Below are 16,088 nucleotides of genomic sequence, written 5' to 3'. Positions count from 1 at the left end.
TCATCTCTACTGAAAATACAAAAATTAGCCGGGCATGGTGGCGGGCGCCTATAGTCCCAGCTACTTGGGAGGCTGAGGCATGAGAATCATTTGAACCCAGGAGGCAGAGGTTGCAGTGAGCCAAGATTGTACCACTGCACTCCAGCCTGGGTGACAGAGTGAGACTCTGTCTCAAAAAAATAAAAGCAGGGAGGCCATGGGGTCACTGGCACACGCGCTTACCTGTGGTCACTTGCAGGTGCTATATCACCCTGACCCAGTCCCTCCATCTCATCATGGGTGGAGCCCCCGCCGGCCCCGCTGGGACCGGCAAGACTGAGACGACCAAGGACCTGGGCAGAGCCCTGGGCACCATGGTCTACGTCTTCAACTGCTCCGAGCAGATGGACTACAAGGTACGCGGCCGGGGTCTGGAGGAGGGACCCAGAGTCTTCTTTTATAGAAGCAGATCCTAGCACCCTGTCCTCCGAGGCCCCACAGTAAACTCCAGATCTCTGGATACCTGTGAATGGCACTGGAGAGGAGGTGCCAGGGCCCCCACTTGCTGGTAGCATCCCCCTCAGGTGGTCCCTCTGGAAAGACTACCAGGGTGGACAGACGTAGCCCCAAATGTCCTGCCCCAGCCCCTGCCCTGGAGGTGACCCTCTCTCAATTTCAGTTGTTAAGATTGCCCCGAACTGGGGACTCCGCACAGGGGTGAGCACCTCCCTCATGGTTCAGCATGGGGTGGGGTACAAGCAGTGTCCAGGTGGGTTTGGGAGGGGAGCAGGGGATGGGCCCGGTCCCATCAGTCATTAGAGCCTGCACAGGACATCGTCGGCTCACAGGAGGCCAGGGAGGGGAAGGGGATACCTCGGAGCTCCAGGCTGCAGCAGCCTCTTGCAAGACAGGAAGGCAAGGGGGGTGGAACCCTGAGTTTTGGACCCTAGGCCTGCAGAGGGTCTCCCCTCCCCAGCTTGGATCTGAGCCCCACAATCTGGGGGCCCCCTCCTGAGGCTGAGGATGGGACCAGCAGCCCATGTTCACTGTCAGGGCCACGCAGTCCACATCCGCCTCCTGGATTTTAGAAAAGTGAAATCTGAAGTCGGATCTCCCTAGAAGGGACTTAACATCCACCTGGAATCCCAGGTGTAGATGGGACGAGTCCTTCTGATTGCCCAGGTGGGGCCTAGAGAGACACAGATGTCTTGAGGGAAAGCCTCCGGCCTGCTAGACGTGCCCCCATCCCGCCTTAGAGGACTCCCTCTCCTCTCCACGCAAGAAAGAAAAGGGCTGAGAAAACATGCAAGGTTTAGAACTTAAATGTGCCTCTCTGATCCCCCTCGTTAGGGACTCCAGGAAGTCTCCATCCTGGGGTCTGGGAGTCAAGGGTGAAAGGATGGGCTCTTCCTTGTACCCAGCCCCACACGGTGTTACCCTGGGCAGTAAGCTGACCTGCCTGCTGGCCTGCAGAAGGCTCCAATGCGCCGGGGCCTGAGCAAGCTTTGGGAAGAGAAAACACAGCTGAAGAGGCAGGGGGAGGCCCCTGCAGTGCCCGCCCTCCCTGCCACCCTCCCAGCTCTTCCTTTCTCCATCTCGCCCTTTCCAGTCCTGTGGAAATATCTACAAGGGCCTGGCCCAGACGGGAGCCTGGGGCTGCTTTGACGAGTTTAATCGCATCTCAGTGGAAGTCTTGTCTGTGATTGCCGTGCAGGTAAAGTCCCCTGCCTGCGGCCTCGGGGTCACGTCGGGTAACTGGCTTGTCAGCTTTCCTGTGACCTCACACGCCAGATAGACCCTCCTTGCCTCTCTGCAACGTTCCAAGCACCGAAGGGTGGTGTGGTGCCATTGAGCTCTTGCCCTCCAGGGTCCCGCAGCCTGGTTAGGCAAACACATTGAAAACAGAATCAGATTACAGGTTACATGTACGGTAGCATACGTGTAACAAAATACAGGTGGGAGAATAATTAATTTTGCTTAGGAAAGAAAGACAAAGTGCTTTGTTACTGGTATCAGCGGAGCTGGGCATAGGAGGTGCTGAAAGGGAATGGCAGGAAAGAAAGAAAGGAGGGGGAGAGGGAAGAAGAGGAGGAGGGAGGAAATGTGCCCGTGTGTTTTGGGAACAACCATGCCGGGGCACAGAGCGTGCAGCGGAGTGGCTGGGGCGACCTGGGTGCAGGGACTTCGGATTGGGGAGCGGCCTGGGCCAGCGCCCCGCCCCCACTGATGCTTGTTAAAATCTCCAGCGTGGGCCCCACTTGTTAGGAGGAGCATTTCTGCATTTTGAACAAATGCCTCAGGTGATCCTGACTCATGCTGGGGGTTGAGAAGCACTGGGCTCTCTAAGGTAAGTGGAGGCCGACCTAGCGGCCTGGGACAATTGTGCTCTTCCAAAAGGAAACGCAAGTCAGGGCGTTGACGGTGTCAAGGTCCTCCCACCCCAGGATAGACCAGGAGCATGTGGGGTGTGGATGTGCAAATGCCTCCTGGGCTGCTCAAGCCCCACAACCTGGGTGGAGAGCCTGCTTTATTTATTTATTTATTTATTTATTTATTTATTTATTTATGTTTTTTGAGATGGAGTTTTACTCTTGTTGCCCAGGCTGGAGTGCAACGGCGCATTCTCGGTTCACTGAACCTCCGCCTCCCGGGTTCAAGCAATTCTCCTGCCTCAGCCTCCCGAGTAGCTGGGATTGCAGGCGTGCACCACCACGCCCGGCTAATTTTGTATTTTTAGTAGAGATGGGGTTTCTCCATGTTGGTCAGGCTGGTCTTGAACTCCTGACCTCAGGTGATCCACCCACCTCGGCCTCCCAAACTGCTGGGATTACAGGCGTGAGCCATCGTGCCCGGCTGAGAGCCTGCTTTATACACCAACTTAACCCCTGACTCTCGGCTTGGCAGTGATGTGGACTCCCTGTGCCTCCACTTTCGAATCTGTAAAGCGGTGTTGGTGACACAGCTGTGCCAGCAGGATTAGAGGTGCCTGGGGTGGCTGCTTCCTCTTCTCCTTATGCTCCCTCTGCCTCAGTCATTCCCCAGCCCCAGGGCTGGAGGCCCCATGACCAAGAGAATGGGGACCCCAAACCATGGGCAGTGCTGGCTGTTGCCGTGGGGACCCTCTCCCTTGCCCCCAGCACAGGAGCAGAGCTGCTGAGCACCTCCGACGTCCATGAACAAACCCCAGAATATTTATATAGCCCCTACTCTGGGCACTGAATGTTCACGGGCTCCAATGGAGACCACAGGAGAGGCTTGGCCTAGGCGGAAGCGGTGCTGTTCCGAAGGGCCCCAGTCCTGCCAGGGGACGAGCTGCATGCTCAGCAGACTGGGCATGGGGGTGTCTGGGATCACCAGGGCACCAGGACTTGGCTGTCCTGGGGAAGACAGGGAAAGGCAGGTGCTGAGAGCAGCTTTACCACGAGTATTGGGCCCCCTCAAGTGGCGACTTGGAGAGACACAGCTGTCTTCTGCAGGTTTCCAGAGGACACCTCAAGCAGGCAACGGCCCCTGATGCTCTAGGTTTAACCTCGTAGCTGACAGTTGGCCTTCAAGACTGTCTGATACGGAGGTGGCCGCTAACCAGTCCTCTGACAGGTCATTGCCAGAGTAGTAACAGGACAGAAAAGGGCTGGGAGTGGAACCCCACTCAGCAGGGACAAGGTGTTGAAATACTTACTGTTTCCTGCAACAGCCTGGGTACATCTCCAGAGAATTTTGCTGAGTGATAAAAGTCCATCTGGGGGCCGGGCGCGGTGGCTCACGCCTGTAATCCCAGTACTTTGGGAGGCCGAGGCAGGCAGATCACGAGGTCAGGAGATCGAGACCATCAAGGCTAGCATGGTGAAACCCTGTCTCTACTAAAAAATACAAAAAATTAGCCGGGCGTGGTGGCAGGCGCCTGTAGTCCCAGCTACTCGGGAGGCTGAGGCAGGAGAATGGCGTGAACCTAGGAGGCAGAGCTTGCAGTGAGCCGAGACCACGCCACTGCACTCCAGCCTGGGCAACAGAGTGCCACTCCGTCTTAAAAAAAAAAAAAAAAAAAGTCCATCTGGGAAGATTGTGTATGATACAATTCCACTTATATAACATCCATGAAATGACTAAATCACAGAAAAAAAGGACACGGTTGCCAGGGGTCAAAGGGAGGGAAGGGGGCAAGAGGGAAGTGGGTGTGGCTATAAGAGGGTTATCACCCCATGGTGACAGCAATGCTGGCCTCAGTGTCACGCCCACCCTCCCCCCCACCACCACCCCCGCTGTGACTGGTACTGTCATTAGGCAAGATGTTCCCATCAGGGTACATGGGGCAGAGAGTACGCAGAATTGCCTTTGTATTTTTTTTCTTCCCCCCAATCACTGTCTTTTGTATTTTTTGTTGAGACAGGGTCTTGCTATGTTGCCTAGGCTGGGCTCAAATCATTCTCCAGCCTCAGCCTCCCAAAGTGCTGGGATTACAGGTGTGAGCCACTGTGCCTGGCCCTCTGTATTATTTCCTACATGGCATGCAAATCTACAAATTTCTCAAAAATAAAAGGCTTAATTTAAAAAAGAAACTAGGAGGTTTGAATTTGCAGGTGCAAATTCGCAGCCTCATGCTTTAATATATGTGAAGGCCTCTCTGGCGTGTGGAAGCTGGCCATTTCCATGCTAACATGTCTGTGTCACCAACCGTGCAGGTAAAATGTGTCCAGGATGCAATTCGGGCCAAGAAAAAAACATTCAATTTCCTGGGAGAGATCATAGGCCTCATTCCCACCGTCGGTATCTTTATCACCATGAACCCTGGGTACGCCGGACGCGCGGAGCTGCCTGAGAACCTAAAAGCCTTATTCAGGTACGTGGCCCAGGTGAAAGTGAGTGGCTGCAGTGAGCCAGGCCGGCCACAGCAGCGTCCCAGTGCCAAGGAGTGGGCAGAGGGGAGGGACAGAGGGCAAGCTGGGGAGGGAAGAAGTCATCAAAAGCTCCCAAGATGGCCGGGCACAGTAACTCACTCCTGTAATGTCAGCACTTTGGACGGCCGAGGAGGGTGGATCACCTGAGGTCAGGAGTTCAAGACCAGCCCGGTCAAGATGGTGAAACCCCGTCCCTGCTAAAAATACAAAAATTAGCTCGGTGTGGTGGTGCATGCCTGTAATCACAGCTACTCGGGAGGCTGAGGCAGGAGAATCGCTTGAACCTGGGAGGCGGAGGTTGCAGTGAGCCGGGATGGCACTATTGCACTCCAGCCTGGGCAACAAAAGCAAAACTGTCTCAAAAAAAAAAAAAAAAAAAAAAAAAACCACTCCCAGGATGAGGCAGGCGAGGGCCTCCTTAGAAAGCGCTCTGTCTTCCCCTGGGTGGGAGGACCGCACCTGGGACACAGTGATGGAAAGCAGGGTTGGGGGGTTGGGGTGGCTCTCAGGGGGCCTGAAGGTGCAGCCAGCGGATGATGTGGGAGGAGGAGGGAAGTAGGGAGCAGGCGGGCTGGGAGCCCGGCTCCAGGACCGAAGGTTCAACACTCTGCTGTGGTCTACCTGGCAGTCGAGGTGTGCTCTCCTAGGTGAAGAGGGACAGGCAGGGGTGTAGGTGGGGGAGGGAGTGGGCAGAAGCCCACAGGCACCGCTGACTTCCCCAGGCCCTGTGCCATGGTCGTCCCCGACTTCGAACTGATATGTGAGATCATGCTGGTGGCCGAGGGCTTTCTGGAAGCCCGCCTTCTGGCCAGGAAGTTCATCACCCTGTACACCTTGTGCAAGGAGCTGCTCTCGAAGCAGGTGTGTGTGTCCTGGAGCTCACGGCGGGTGCGGGTGGGAGGTTGAGATGCGGGCAGCAGCCAGGGTTGGCTTCCAGACCTGCCTGCTGGCCGCAGGAAGGTGAGCTCACGTCTGCCCACCTGTGCCCACTGCCTGCAGGATCATTACGACTGGGGCCTGAGAGCTATCAAGTCTGTGCTGGTGGTGGCCGGCTCCCTGAAGAGGGGTGACCCCAGCCGGGCAGAGGACCAGGTGCTCATGCGGGCGCTGAGAGACTTCAACATCCCCAAGATTGTGACAGACGACCTGCCCGTATTCATGGGACTGATCGGGGACCTCTTCCCGGCTCTGGACGTGCCTCGGAAACGAGACCTGAATTTTGAAAAGGTCGGGACTCCTGGGCCTCGGGTCTGTCCGGAGAAGCCTGCCTGGCTGGGGCTTCCTTCCCACTGATGTTGGACGGGTGGAGACCCGTGTCACACACGCACTTTTCCCGATGCTACAAGGAGATCTCTGAGCCACAGCTGCCGCCGTGGCCCTGGCCAGCCCCACCCTGTCAGTGCTGGGGGAGGTCACTCTCTCAGCTGAGGCTGGGGGGCTTCGGGCAAACCGACCCCCTGCACAAGGTTGCGGTGGAGCTATGTCAACTCTCGGCATTGACAGCAGAACTTGCAAACGCACGTGCGTCGGAGGGCAAGGGCGCCTTTATCATCTCCCCCACGGGGCAGGAAGCCCCCCAGCCTCCCAGCGAGAAGAAAGAAAAGCTGCTTCAGTTCCTCACCCGGCCTCATCCGTGTCTCCCCAGATCATCAAGCAGAGCATCGTGGAGCTCAAGCTGCAGGCGGAGGACAGCTTCGTGCTGAAGGTGGTGCAGCTGGAGGAGCTGCTGCAGGTCCGCCACTCCGTGTTCGTCGTTGGGAACGCAGGCAGCGGCAAATCTCAGGTGTGTCACCCGCTCCAGGGACCCTGCAGGGATCCGGCATGGTGGGGGAGGGCTGGGGCGAAGGGTCGGCCCTCCATCACTCCCCACCACCCCGGAGACCCCAACCCAGTACATCCCGGGAGCCCTCTGGCCTGAGTCATGGGTCAGGGAGGAAGCTGGGGGCCGAGGAGGAGGGGAGGAGCTGCCACAGCCCCTGATCCCTGATCCCTGGGTGAGGCTTCCCTCCCTGTTCCTCCTTGTCTTCCTGCTCTTCTCTCCTTGACGTCAGTCACTTGTCTCCCTGTCCCTGTGGCCGGCCCGACCCATCGCCCTCCTGTCGCCTGCCATGGCCTAGGGAGTGGTGACATGCGGAGGGTGGTGGCCGATGTGACTGATGTCTGTGATGTGGAAAATTCCATGCCAGCCAAGTGTCCAGCCAGAGGCCCACAGGCTGGACCCTTCTGCTATTGTTTGAGATCACTCCCAACGCCAGTCACACGGGGAAGCTCACCACAAGTGATGTTTTAAAAGGCAGAGGCTGCATGGACCCAGTTTCCTAAAAAGGAATTCGGACATACACATACGGGAAATGTCCTCAACCGTGTCTTTAAAGCTCCTTTTCCCTGAATGGAGGATTGTGGGGAGTTTTCCTAGATGGTTTCTCAGTGAGTGCGTATTACTTGTACCATGAGGAAGAAAGGAATGTGAATGTTTTCAGAACCTCGCACAGTCTAGGGCAAGCAGCTCTCTGCGGGCTGCAGACACGCACAGTGAACAGTTAGCTTCCCATCACCCAGGCCACCTTCGCCTCAGCCATGGTTGGGGATGTAAACTCACCCATGTGTCTCCAGAGCAAACGTGATCCAGAGAAGGGTTCAGCCTGGTGGTTCATAAAAGGCATCCAGGGCCGGGCGCAGCGGCTCACTCCTGTAATCCCAACACTTTGGGAGGCCAAGGCGGGCTGATCACCTGAGATCAGGAGTTCGAGACCAGCCTGACCAACATGGTGAAACCCTGTCTCTACTAAAAATACAAAAATTAGCCGGGTGTGGTCATGGGCGCCTGTAATCCCAGCTACTTGGGAAGCTGAGGCAAGAGAATCACTTGAACCCTGAGGCAGAGGTTGCAGTGAGCTGAGATCACACCACTGCACTCCAGCCTCGGCGACAAGAGTGAAACTCCATCTCAAAAAAAAAAAAAAAAAAAAATCCAGGCCCACCCATGGTCCTGAGGCTAGTGGGGCAGGATGTGCCAGGAACATGGAGTCACACGTGAGTGACCCCCACCTTCGCCAGGTCCTCAAATCCCTCAACAAGACCTATCAGAACCTGAAGAGGAAGCCGGTCGCCGTGGACCTGGACCCCAAGGCCGTCACCTGCGACGAGCTCTTTGGCATCATCAACCCAGCGACCAGGGAATGGAAAGATGGTAACGAGGGTGGTCCCGAGATAGGCTGCAGGGGCACTCCTGGTCCAGTGCAGTGAGCGTGTGCTCAGCCATTCCCACGTGGAAGGCCAGCCTCCCCAGGCTAGGGTGGGGCGCACAGGCACGTGGCCTGCAATGGTGGCACCATGGTAACAAAGTTTATGGGGAGCAGTGGGCACGTAGCACCCGGGCTGGGGGGTAAGGAATGGGAGCCACAGGAGCTGGGACGGTGAGGACTGCAGGCCTGCCCTGAGCAGGCCAAGGGGAGAGGGCAGAGCAAGGACGGGTGTGACCCGTGAGGAGTGCATGGGAGCCCAGACATGCAGGCTGGAGGCTGCCCGGGGAGCCCTGGCCTCAGTCGGTGGGCTCTGGGGAGAAGCTTCCCCCAGGAGGTGGCGTCACTGGGTTTGCACTTTATGAAAGGAACTCCGGACGTTGGAGAGTGGGCTGCAGAAAGGAGCTGCGAGAGCTGAGGAGGAGTCAGCGGGAGCAGGGTGGTCCTGACCAGGAGCCTAGGGGAGGGCTGTGCCTAGCCTGTCCCCCGCACCCTACCCATCAGAAGTGGCCCTACCCCTGACCCGCTTTCCCTGTCCCCCTTTGCTGGCTTCTGCATGTACAGCTCACTTCCCCTACTAGAAGTCAAGCTCTGTACCCCCAGCCCCCACCTTGCTCCATTCCATGCCTGACGCATGAAGCGTGCTCCACAGACTTCTGCTGAGCGTGTGAGTGGACAGATGGACAGGGCTGGGTGCACAGGTGCTGCACCCCGTGGGATGTTGAGCCTGGAAAAACTGAGCCAGCCAGGGCCACAAAGAGGGGCTGACAGGGAGGGTGCAGGGTCGGAGGAGGACAGGCAGGGCCTCAGGCATGGAGAGGGCACGTAGGAGGGAGGCCACAGAGAACAGAGGGCAGGGAGCCTGGGCACCTCATACCCGAGGGCCTCTGCTGTTCCTCTGAAGTAGGGGACAGGCTCCCTCCCAGAGAGAGAGGCCAGGGTCAGGACTGGTGGGGACTGGAATGGGGCCGGAGTGAAGGGCCCGGGGTTATACCACGCGCCTCCCCCAGGCCTGTTCTCCACCATCATGCGAGACCTGGCCAACATCACCCATGACGGCCCCAAGTGGATCATCCTTGATGGAGACATAGACCCCATGTGGATCGAGTCTCTCAACACAGTCATGGATGACAACAAGGTTCGCGGGCCCTGGACTCTAAGCCCCAAGGCCACCCAAGGCAGGGATGACGGGGGCTCACAGGGAGGCGCCTACGGGGCACTCAGGCCCTGCACGCCAGGCTTGGTGCAGGCGGCGTGTCTGGAACTCCACAGGAAGCTATGAGTGAGGGGCACCTTGTCGTGAAACTTTGTCACATGCGTTGTGGTTTTGCATGCGCCTCACCTTACGTTTTAGCAGGATGGGTTCAGGGTAAAGGCCTGGGAAGCAGAAATGGTTATGTAGAATTGTCTAGAAGCCATTTTCTAAAAATGCTCCTCAGTTGGATGCAGGAAGGAACACAATACTTTCCAGGATGGGGAGGGGTGATGGTTTGAGAAAGCAGCCCTGACTCCATGCTGCAGCCCTCCACGGTGTGGGTGTCTAGAGGCTGCTGGATTCAGGGAAGGCAGAGAAGCCCTGGGCCAAGGGACTAGGGCTGCGGGCCAGGGGTGGCAGGGCTGGCCTGGGCCCCTCCTCCTCGCTCGGAGGTTTGCTCCGAGTAACCCCCGCCCCAGAACACCATCGGGATGGCAGGAGTCGCCGCAGGACCCCACGGGCTGCTGTCCCCCTCCTAGGTCCTCACCCTGGCCAGCAACGAGCGGATCCCCCTGAACCGCACCATGAGGCTGGTGTTCGAAATCAGCCACCTGAGGACGGCCACCCCAGCCACCGTCTCCAGAGCCGGCATCCTCTACATCAACCCAGCCGACCTGGGATGGAACCCGTGAGTGGGGCTTTGGCTTTCCTGTTCCAAACCTCGGCAGGGAAAGACGAAGTTGTTGGCCTGTTTCACAGTTGCATATTCATTCATCATTCATGTCACAAACTGTGTATCGGGCCCTCACCAGGCACCAGGGTCGCAGCAGTGAAGGGGTGAGAGACAGACCTGGGAATAAATGGTGTAAATTCACAGTGACACGAGGCAGGGCGGCTGAGCAAGCGGATGTTTGCACAAAGTGCCAGGGAACAAGGGCTGGTGTGGGAAGGGAGGTCTTGGCCTCTGTGGAGGCGGGGAGTCTTCCCAGGTGATGGAAGTTTGGGCTGCCATCCGAAGGGTCAGGCTGCCTCTCAGGGACGAAAACAGAGAAGCACACCAGACAAGAACCCGCGTTCACAGGGCATGGTGGGGAGTGGGACATTCCCGGATAGGCAGTGGTCGGGTTCTCCTGGCCAGAGCATAAAGGAGGAGGCTGCTCCTGACGGGAAGGCGCTGATGCTGGGCCAAGGTGCAAGCGTCCCTTTCCAACGTGACGAGGAAAAGCAGCTGGTCATGCCAGCAAGATGGGGGCCTCTAGGGATCAGAGAGGAAGGGGATGGGTTTAAGAAATATCTGAAATCTGGAGAAATGGAAGACTTGATATTGATTCCAGAGGCATATTTTCGGGCTTGGCCACGTGGCTGGTGATTGACAGAGTAAGGGATTTCCTGGGGACATAGAAATGACAGCTTTGTGCAAATGTCCTGCGTGGACTTAGGCAGAAATCCCAGTGAGGCGTTCCTGAGGCAAGAGGCTCCAGAGGAGCATCTTGGCTGGAGGTCACAGTTCATCCATCCATCCATCCGCCCACCCACCCACCCACTCACCCATCCATTCACCCTCCCGCCCACCCAGTACTTTGCACACCTGCCATGTGTGTCCAACCCCAGGATGTTCCATGCTGGGGAGCTGGGCTCTCCAGGAAAGATGTAGAGAGTGATGAAAGAAGCTGGTTTTCTGAGAAAAACCAGCGCTGTTGGGGAGGAAGAAGAATATGTGAGGGATTCAAAGGAGGAACAAACCAAAGGCAGAAGGGAACCCAGGACGCGCCATCCCAGACACCCAGCGACGAAAGCTTCAGGAGGGAGCACTCACCTCAGTAGGATGGCACCCAGAGTCAAGCCAAGGACAGAAGAGTTCCCATTGCATTTGGGAGCTAGGCACACCTCCATCGCTCAGGGAGAACAGCTTCAGGGCGTGTTGAGGGCAGAGCCAGATGGCAATGAGGTATGGAGGAGGCAGCAGGAGGCGCTAGAAGTGAGGCGAGTCCTGCCTTGGAGTGCCGGAGGGTAGGGCTGGAACAAGAGGAATGAAGCTTTGTAGTATTTGTCGAGACAAGAATGATGTTTGGCCATGGGATGCAGGCATGGCTGTTTTCAGGTGCATGCAAGTCTGTAGGCAGAGAAAATTAAGTTTCCGGAGTTCATGCTGGTGCACTTCTTTGCTCTCTGCATGGGAAGTGAGACCCTCTGCTGGGAGGCAGGCAGCACAGCGTGGCCAGGGTTTGAGAGGGATACCAAGTGGAATGTTCCCTATGGGGACAGGGCCAGGAGCTGCTGAGCCTGGGTGCCTCTGTGCCAGCTTCTCCAGCAACACTTGCCTGCTTATACAGCGCCCTCCAGCTGCTGAAACAATGACCACTAATGGGGCAGCTTCAAACAACAGACATTTATCCTCTCCCAGTGCTGGAGGCCAGAAGTCAAGGAGTTAGGAGTGCTGGTTCCCTCTGAGGCTCTGAGGGAAAACCTGTCCCAGGCCTCTCTCCCAGCTCCTGGGGGCTCCTGGCAGTCCTTGGCATCCCTCAGCTTATGGACACACCCCTCCCATCTCCGCCTCTGTCTCCACGTGGTCTTCTCTGTATGTCTGTGTCCAAATTTCCCATTTGCTTATAAGGACACAGTCATTGGATTCAGGGTCCACCCTAAATCCAGGATGATCTTGTCTCAAGATCCTTGATGACATCTGCTAATGCCCTTTCTCCAAATCAGGGCACATTCTGGATTCTGGGTGGACATTCTTTTGTAGGACCACCATCCTACCCACTATACCATGTGTGGGAGTTTTCAGGGTAGGCAAAGACAATGTCCGGGGAACTGAAATGAAGCCTGGGTAGGAGCTGCTGAGACACGGGGACAGGAAAAAGACAGGATTGTGGAGTCCTCAGGGGGACACCCTATGGGAGCAGAGAAGAGGGAGCCAGAAACGAAGCCAGCATGGGCCAAGGCAGGAACTGGACACCTCCAAGGAGTGACCTGGAGGAAGCAGGAGGAGGAGACCTGAGTATTGGCAGAGGAGAGAATGGAAATGAGCGAGAAGCAGACACAGGGTCCCCAGACAGCAGGAGCAGCCCTCCTATTGGCAACTGCCAGGGGCAGGGATGCCGGATGCACCCAGGACGGCCTTGGGGACAGGGCAAGAAGCCGTATGGACCAGAGGTGAGAAAGTCGGCCTGTCTCACAAGCATGTGTCTCTCCTGGGGCCTGTGCTACGCATATCAGAGCCAGCACACACATCGACCCGCACTCAGTGACTCCTACCAAGGCAGCATCACAAATTTGACACAAACATCTTCAAAGTAGAAGGCAGAAAGCAGCAGACTCTGCATAGATTTGCAAATCAGTCTCCCCTACTGAAGACCAACTGGACTTGGAATTCAGTTCTTAGTTGCGACAGGCATGGAGACACCCTGATTCGCTTAGGGACATACAAAGGTTTACTCTATTACGCTGGATAATACACGGTGCTACGCGGCAAAGACGTTCAGCTCTTAATTCTCTCTCGTGATAGACGTTCAGGAAGAAGCGGAGCTCCCCCGGAGCACACTCACAGAAGAGTGAGTGTCTGGCCAAGCACGGTGCCTCATGTCTGTAATCCCAGCACTTTGGGAAGCTGAGGCGGGCAGATCATCTAAGGTCAGGAGTTCAAGACCAGCCTGGCCAACGTGGCAAAACCCTGTCTCTACTAAAAATATGAAAATTAGCCAGGTGTGATGGTGCACGCCTGTAATCCCAGCTACTTGGAAGGCCAAAACAGGAGAATCGCTTGAACCCAGGGGGCAGAAGTTGCAGTGAGCCGAGATCGCACCCCTGCACTACAGAGCAAGACTCCATCTCAGAAGAAGAAGAAGAAAAAAAAGTGAGTCTCTGTCTAAAGAGGCATGTCTGCCGGTCAGCGCAGGGCAGGCTGGCTGTGTGTGTTAACAGGAGCTTCCTGCTTAGGCCCTGGGCATCCTGGAAATGATGCACGTGCTAAGCTCACTGGCACTCGAGGGGGCCAGGCACTAATGATGCTTTCAGCAGATGCTGATTTGGCAACATTTACCCTGGACCAGGCCCCCTTCTCTGAGCTTTAAAAATATCAGCCCATGTAGTCCTTGGAAATGAGGGTCATGGAAACATCACCCCTGTTTACAGATGAGAAACCAGGGACTCAGGCATGTGCAGTAACCTGCCTAAAGCAGCAGCTGGCCATGGTAGAGCTGACTCAAGCCTGGGCAGTCAGGCCCCAGAGTCCACACCCCTCACCGCCGTGGTGGGCCACCTCCACACGAGCCACCCAGAGATGTCTGTGGCCAACAAACACGGCTCTTCAAGGATTGCTGGTTGTATTGATTTGTACTCTTACACTGAACATGGCAAATTCAACTCAAACTAACTGAAGCTTAAAAAAAAAAAAAGCACCAAGGGGTGCTTCAGGCATGGCTGGATTCAGGAGTCCAGATGATGTAATGAAATGTCCCTGCTCCTATCCTTGTCTCTCCTTTCTACTCCCTCACTGTCCCCACCTTCCTGCCCCCCAGATGACATCATGAGATCTTTCTCCTTTTCTGTTCTGCCCCATCCACCAGCTTTTGGTATGTGCTTCCCGTGTGGTAGCAAGAATGGCTTCCAGCTGTTCTAGACCTACAGCACCCCCATAGCTAGCAACCCCAGAGAGGGCACAGCCCTCACGATCCTGGCATCCTCCTCCGACCCTTTCAGGGCCTGCAACTGGCCCCTCTGGCACCCTCGTTTGGACCCATTGCCATGCAGGCATGGTGACCCTGAGGGCAGCCCCAGCAGAATTGGGTGGAGGTGGGGAGGGGCGTTTACCAAGGCAGGGACACTGGCAGACCCAGAGTAGCGGCTGTGTCATCGGCGCCTCCTGTCACCCCCAGGGTGGTGAGCAGCTGGATTGAGAGGCGCAAGGTGCAGTCGGAGAAGGCCAACCTGATGATCCTCTTTGACAAGTACCTGCCCACGTGCCTGGACAAGTTGCGCTTTGGGTTCAAGAAGATCACGCCAGTGCCGGAGATCACGGTGATCCAAACGATCCTGTACCTGCTGGAGTGCCTGCTCACGGAGAAGACCGTGCCCCCCGACTCCCCCAGGGAGCTGTACGAGCTGTACTTCGTGTTCGCCTGCTTCTGGGCCTTTGGTGGCGCCATGTTCCAGGACCAGGTGATGCACCTGGGGGGGCCGGCCACCCACACAGGGTCTCTCGGCATCCCGCTTAGCTGGGCCCTGATTTTCACTTCTGTGTCTCAACAGCTTGTGGATTATCGAGTGGAGTTCAGTAAATGGTGGATCAACGAATTCAAGACCATCAAGTTCCCCTCGCAGGGAACGATTTTCGACTACTACATTGATCCTGACACGAAAAAGTTCCTGCCCTGGACAGATAAAGTGCCCTCCTTTGAGCTGGATCCCGATGTCCCACTGCAGGTAACTGTCCCCAAAGCAGGGCCACCGACTGGTGATTTAGAGGCAGGAATCGGTGCAGTACCCCCCACACGCCTGCATGGAATGTCCAAACACACCCGATTTTCAACATTAGGACCTGTTCGGTAAAACATGGCCTGCACACCCACGAGAGGCAGAAGTGTCTGAGAATCACAGCTCCCTCCCCTTCCCTCCCCTGCCCCAGGCCTCTTTGGTCCACACCACGGAAACCATCCGCATCCGCTACTTCATGGACCTGCTCATGGAGAAGTCCTGGCCGGTGATGCTGGTGGGGAACGCGGGGACGGGCAAGTCAGTGCTGATGGGGGACAAGCTGGAAAGCCTGAACACCGACAACTACCTGGTGCAGGCCGTGCCCTTCAACTTCTACACGACCTCAGCCATGCTGCAGGGTGAGGCTGGTCCGGCCACGCCCCGCCTACCCGGCTGCCCCCCGCCAGCCCCCGTTCCCTCCTGTCCCCTCTCACTGCAGGCCCAGGCACTCGCTAGCCACTTTGCACCTCCTCACTTCCCACGCCCCACCCGCTGGCCTTTCCTTCCTGAGTCGGAGACAGAGGAGGAGCAGCCGGGACTCCTCTTTCTGGTGCTCCCTTGTGGGCATGGTGACGGGGTTTTGCTGGCCAGTCGAGGCAGCAGGCCCCCCGGGAGTGTCTCAGCCAATCTAAGGCGACCCAAAGGTGATGGAGAGCAAGGTTCCTGCCACCCTCGCCTCTGATCGCTCTGTTTATTCCTGGGGCTGTACCCGGTGCCCCCTCAAGGGCCACTCCCGGGACAGGTACATTTGGTAAACCTGGATCCCAGCCAGGTCCCACCTTCTGTCCTCCGGGGAAGCAGGTAGCGCCCCTCCCTACCTAACAGGCTCTGGCTCAGGAGGCGCAGGCGGGCAGCTGACCCTCTGCCCTCTCTAGGGGTGCTGGAGAAGCCGCTGGAGAAGAAATCGGGGAGGAACTACGGGCCACCAGGCACTAAGAAGCTCGTGTACTTCATCGACGACATGAACATGCCCGAGGTGGACAAGTATGGGACGGTGGCCCCGCACACCCTCATCCGGCAGCACATGGACCACCGGCACTGGTTAGACGGGGCGGGGCCGGGGGGAAGGCGTGGCCACGGGGCGGTGAGGGTGGGGCCAGGGAGGGGCGCAGGAAGAGGCGGAGCCCCAGGGCAGTAGGGCGGGACTGGTGTGGGGCGGTGGGGGCGGCAGGGTGGGTGCTGCAACGTGGGTAGGGAGACACGGGTCGTAGCTGGGCCCCCAAGCTTGTGGGCCACAAGGCATTGAGGTAGGGCCAGGGCAGAGGAGAGGTTGTATCAGTTTCGTCCATCGCCCGTTTCACA

The 16,088-nt window shown here is 57.2% G+C and overlaps 1 protein-coding gene across 1 annotated transcript in view; it reads left to right on the top strand.

Annotated features, from left to right (window-relative positions):
* The window catches only part of DNAH17 (dynein axonemal heavy chain 17), a 150,898-nt gene that overhangs the window by 75,946 nt on the left and 58,864 nt on the right, over positions 1 to 16,088 (top strand). Inside the window, exons 36-48 of the mRNA XM_016933024.4 lie at positions 239 to 395; positions 1,589 to 1,693; positions 4,659 to 4,816; positions 5,597 to 5,735; positions 5,874 to 6,101; positions 6,520 to 6,657; positions 7,932 to 8,064; positions 9,127 to 9,254; positions 9,851 to 9,999; positions 14,189 to 14,471; positions 14,562 to 14,735; positions 14,938 to 15,145; positions 15,662 to 15,827. Of these exons, the coding sequence (XP_016788513.3) occupies positions 239 to 395; positions 1,589 to 1,693; positions 4,659 to 4,816; positions 5,597 to 5,735; positions 5,874 to 6,101; positions 6,520 to 6,657; positions 7,932 to 8,064; positions 9,127 to 9,254; positions 9,851 to 9,999; positions 14,189 to 14,471; positions 14,562 to 14,735; positions 14,938 to 15,145; positions 15,662 to 15,827 (2,166 nt within the window). The remainder of the gene's footprint in view (positions 1 to 238; positions 396 to 1,588; positions 1,694 to 4,658; positions 4,817 to 5,596; positions 5,736 to 5,873; positions 6,102 to 6,519; positions 6,658 to 7,931; positions 8,065 to 9,126; positions 9,255 to 9,850; positions 10,000 to 14,188; positions 14,472 to 14,561; positions 14,736 to 14,937; positions 15,146 to 15,661; positions 15,828 to 16,088) is intronic.

This window comes from Pan troglodytes, chromosome 19, assembly GCF_028858775.2.
Source record: "Pan troglodytes isolate AG18354 chromosome 19, NHGRI_mPanTro3-v2.0_pri, whole genome shotgun sequence".
NCBI classification, from domain to species: domain Eukaryota; kingdom Metazoa; phylum Chordata; class Mammalia; order Primates; family Hominidae; genus Pan; species Pan troglodytes.
Note: the sequence above shows the minus strand (reverse complement) of the source record. Positions and strands in the feature narration are given on the sequence as shown.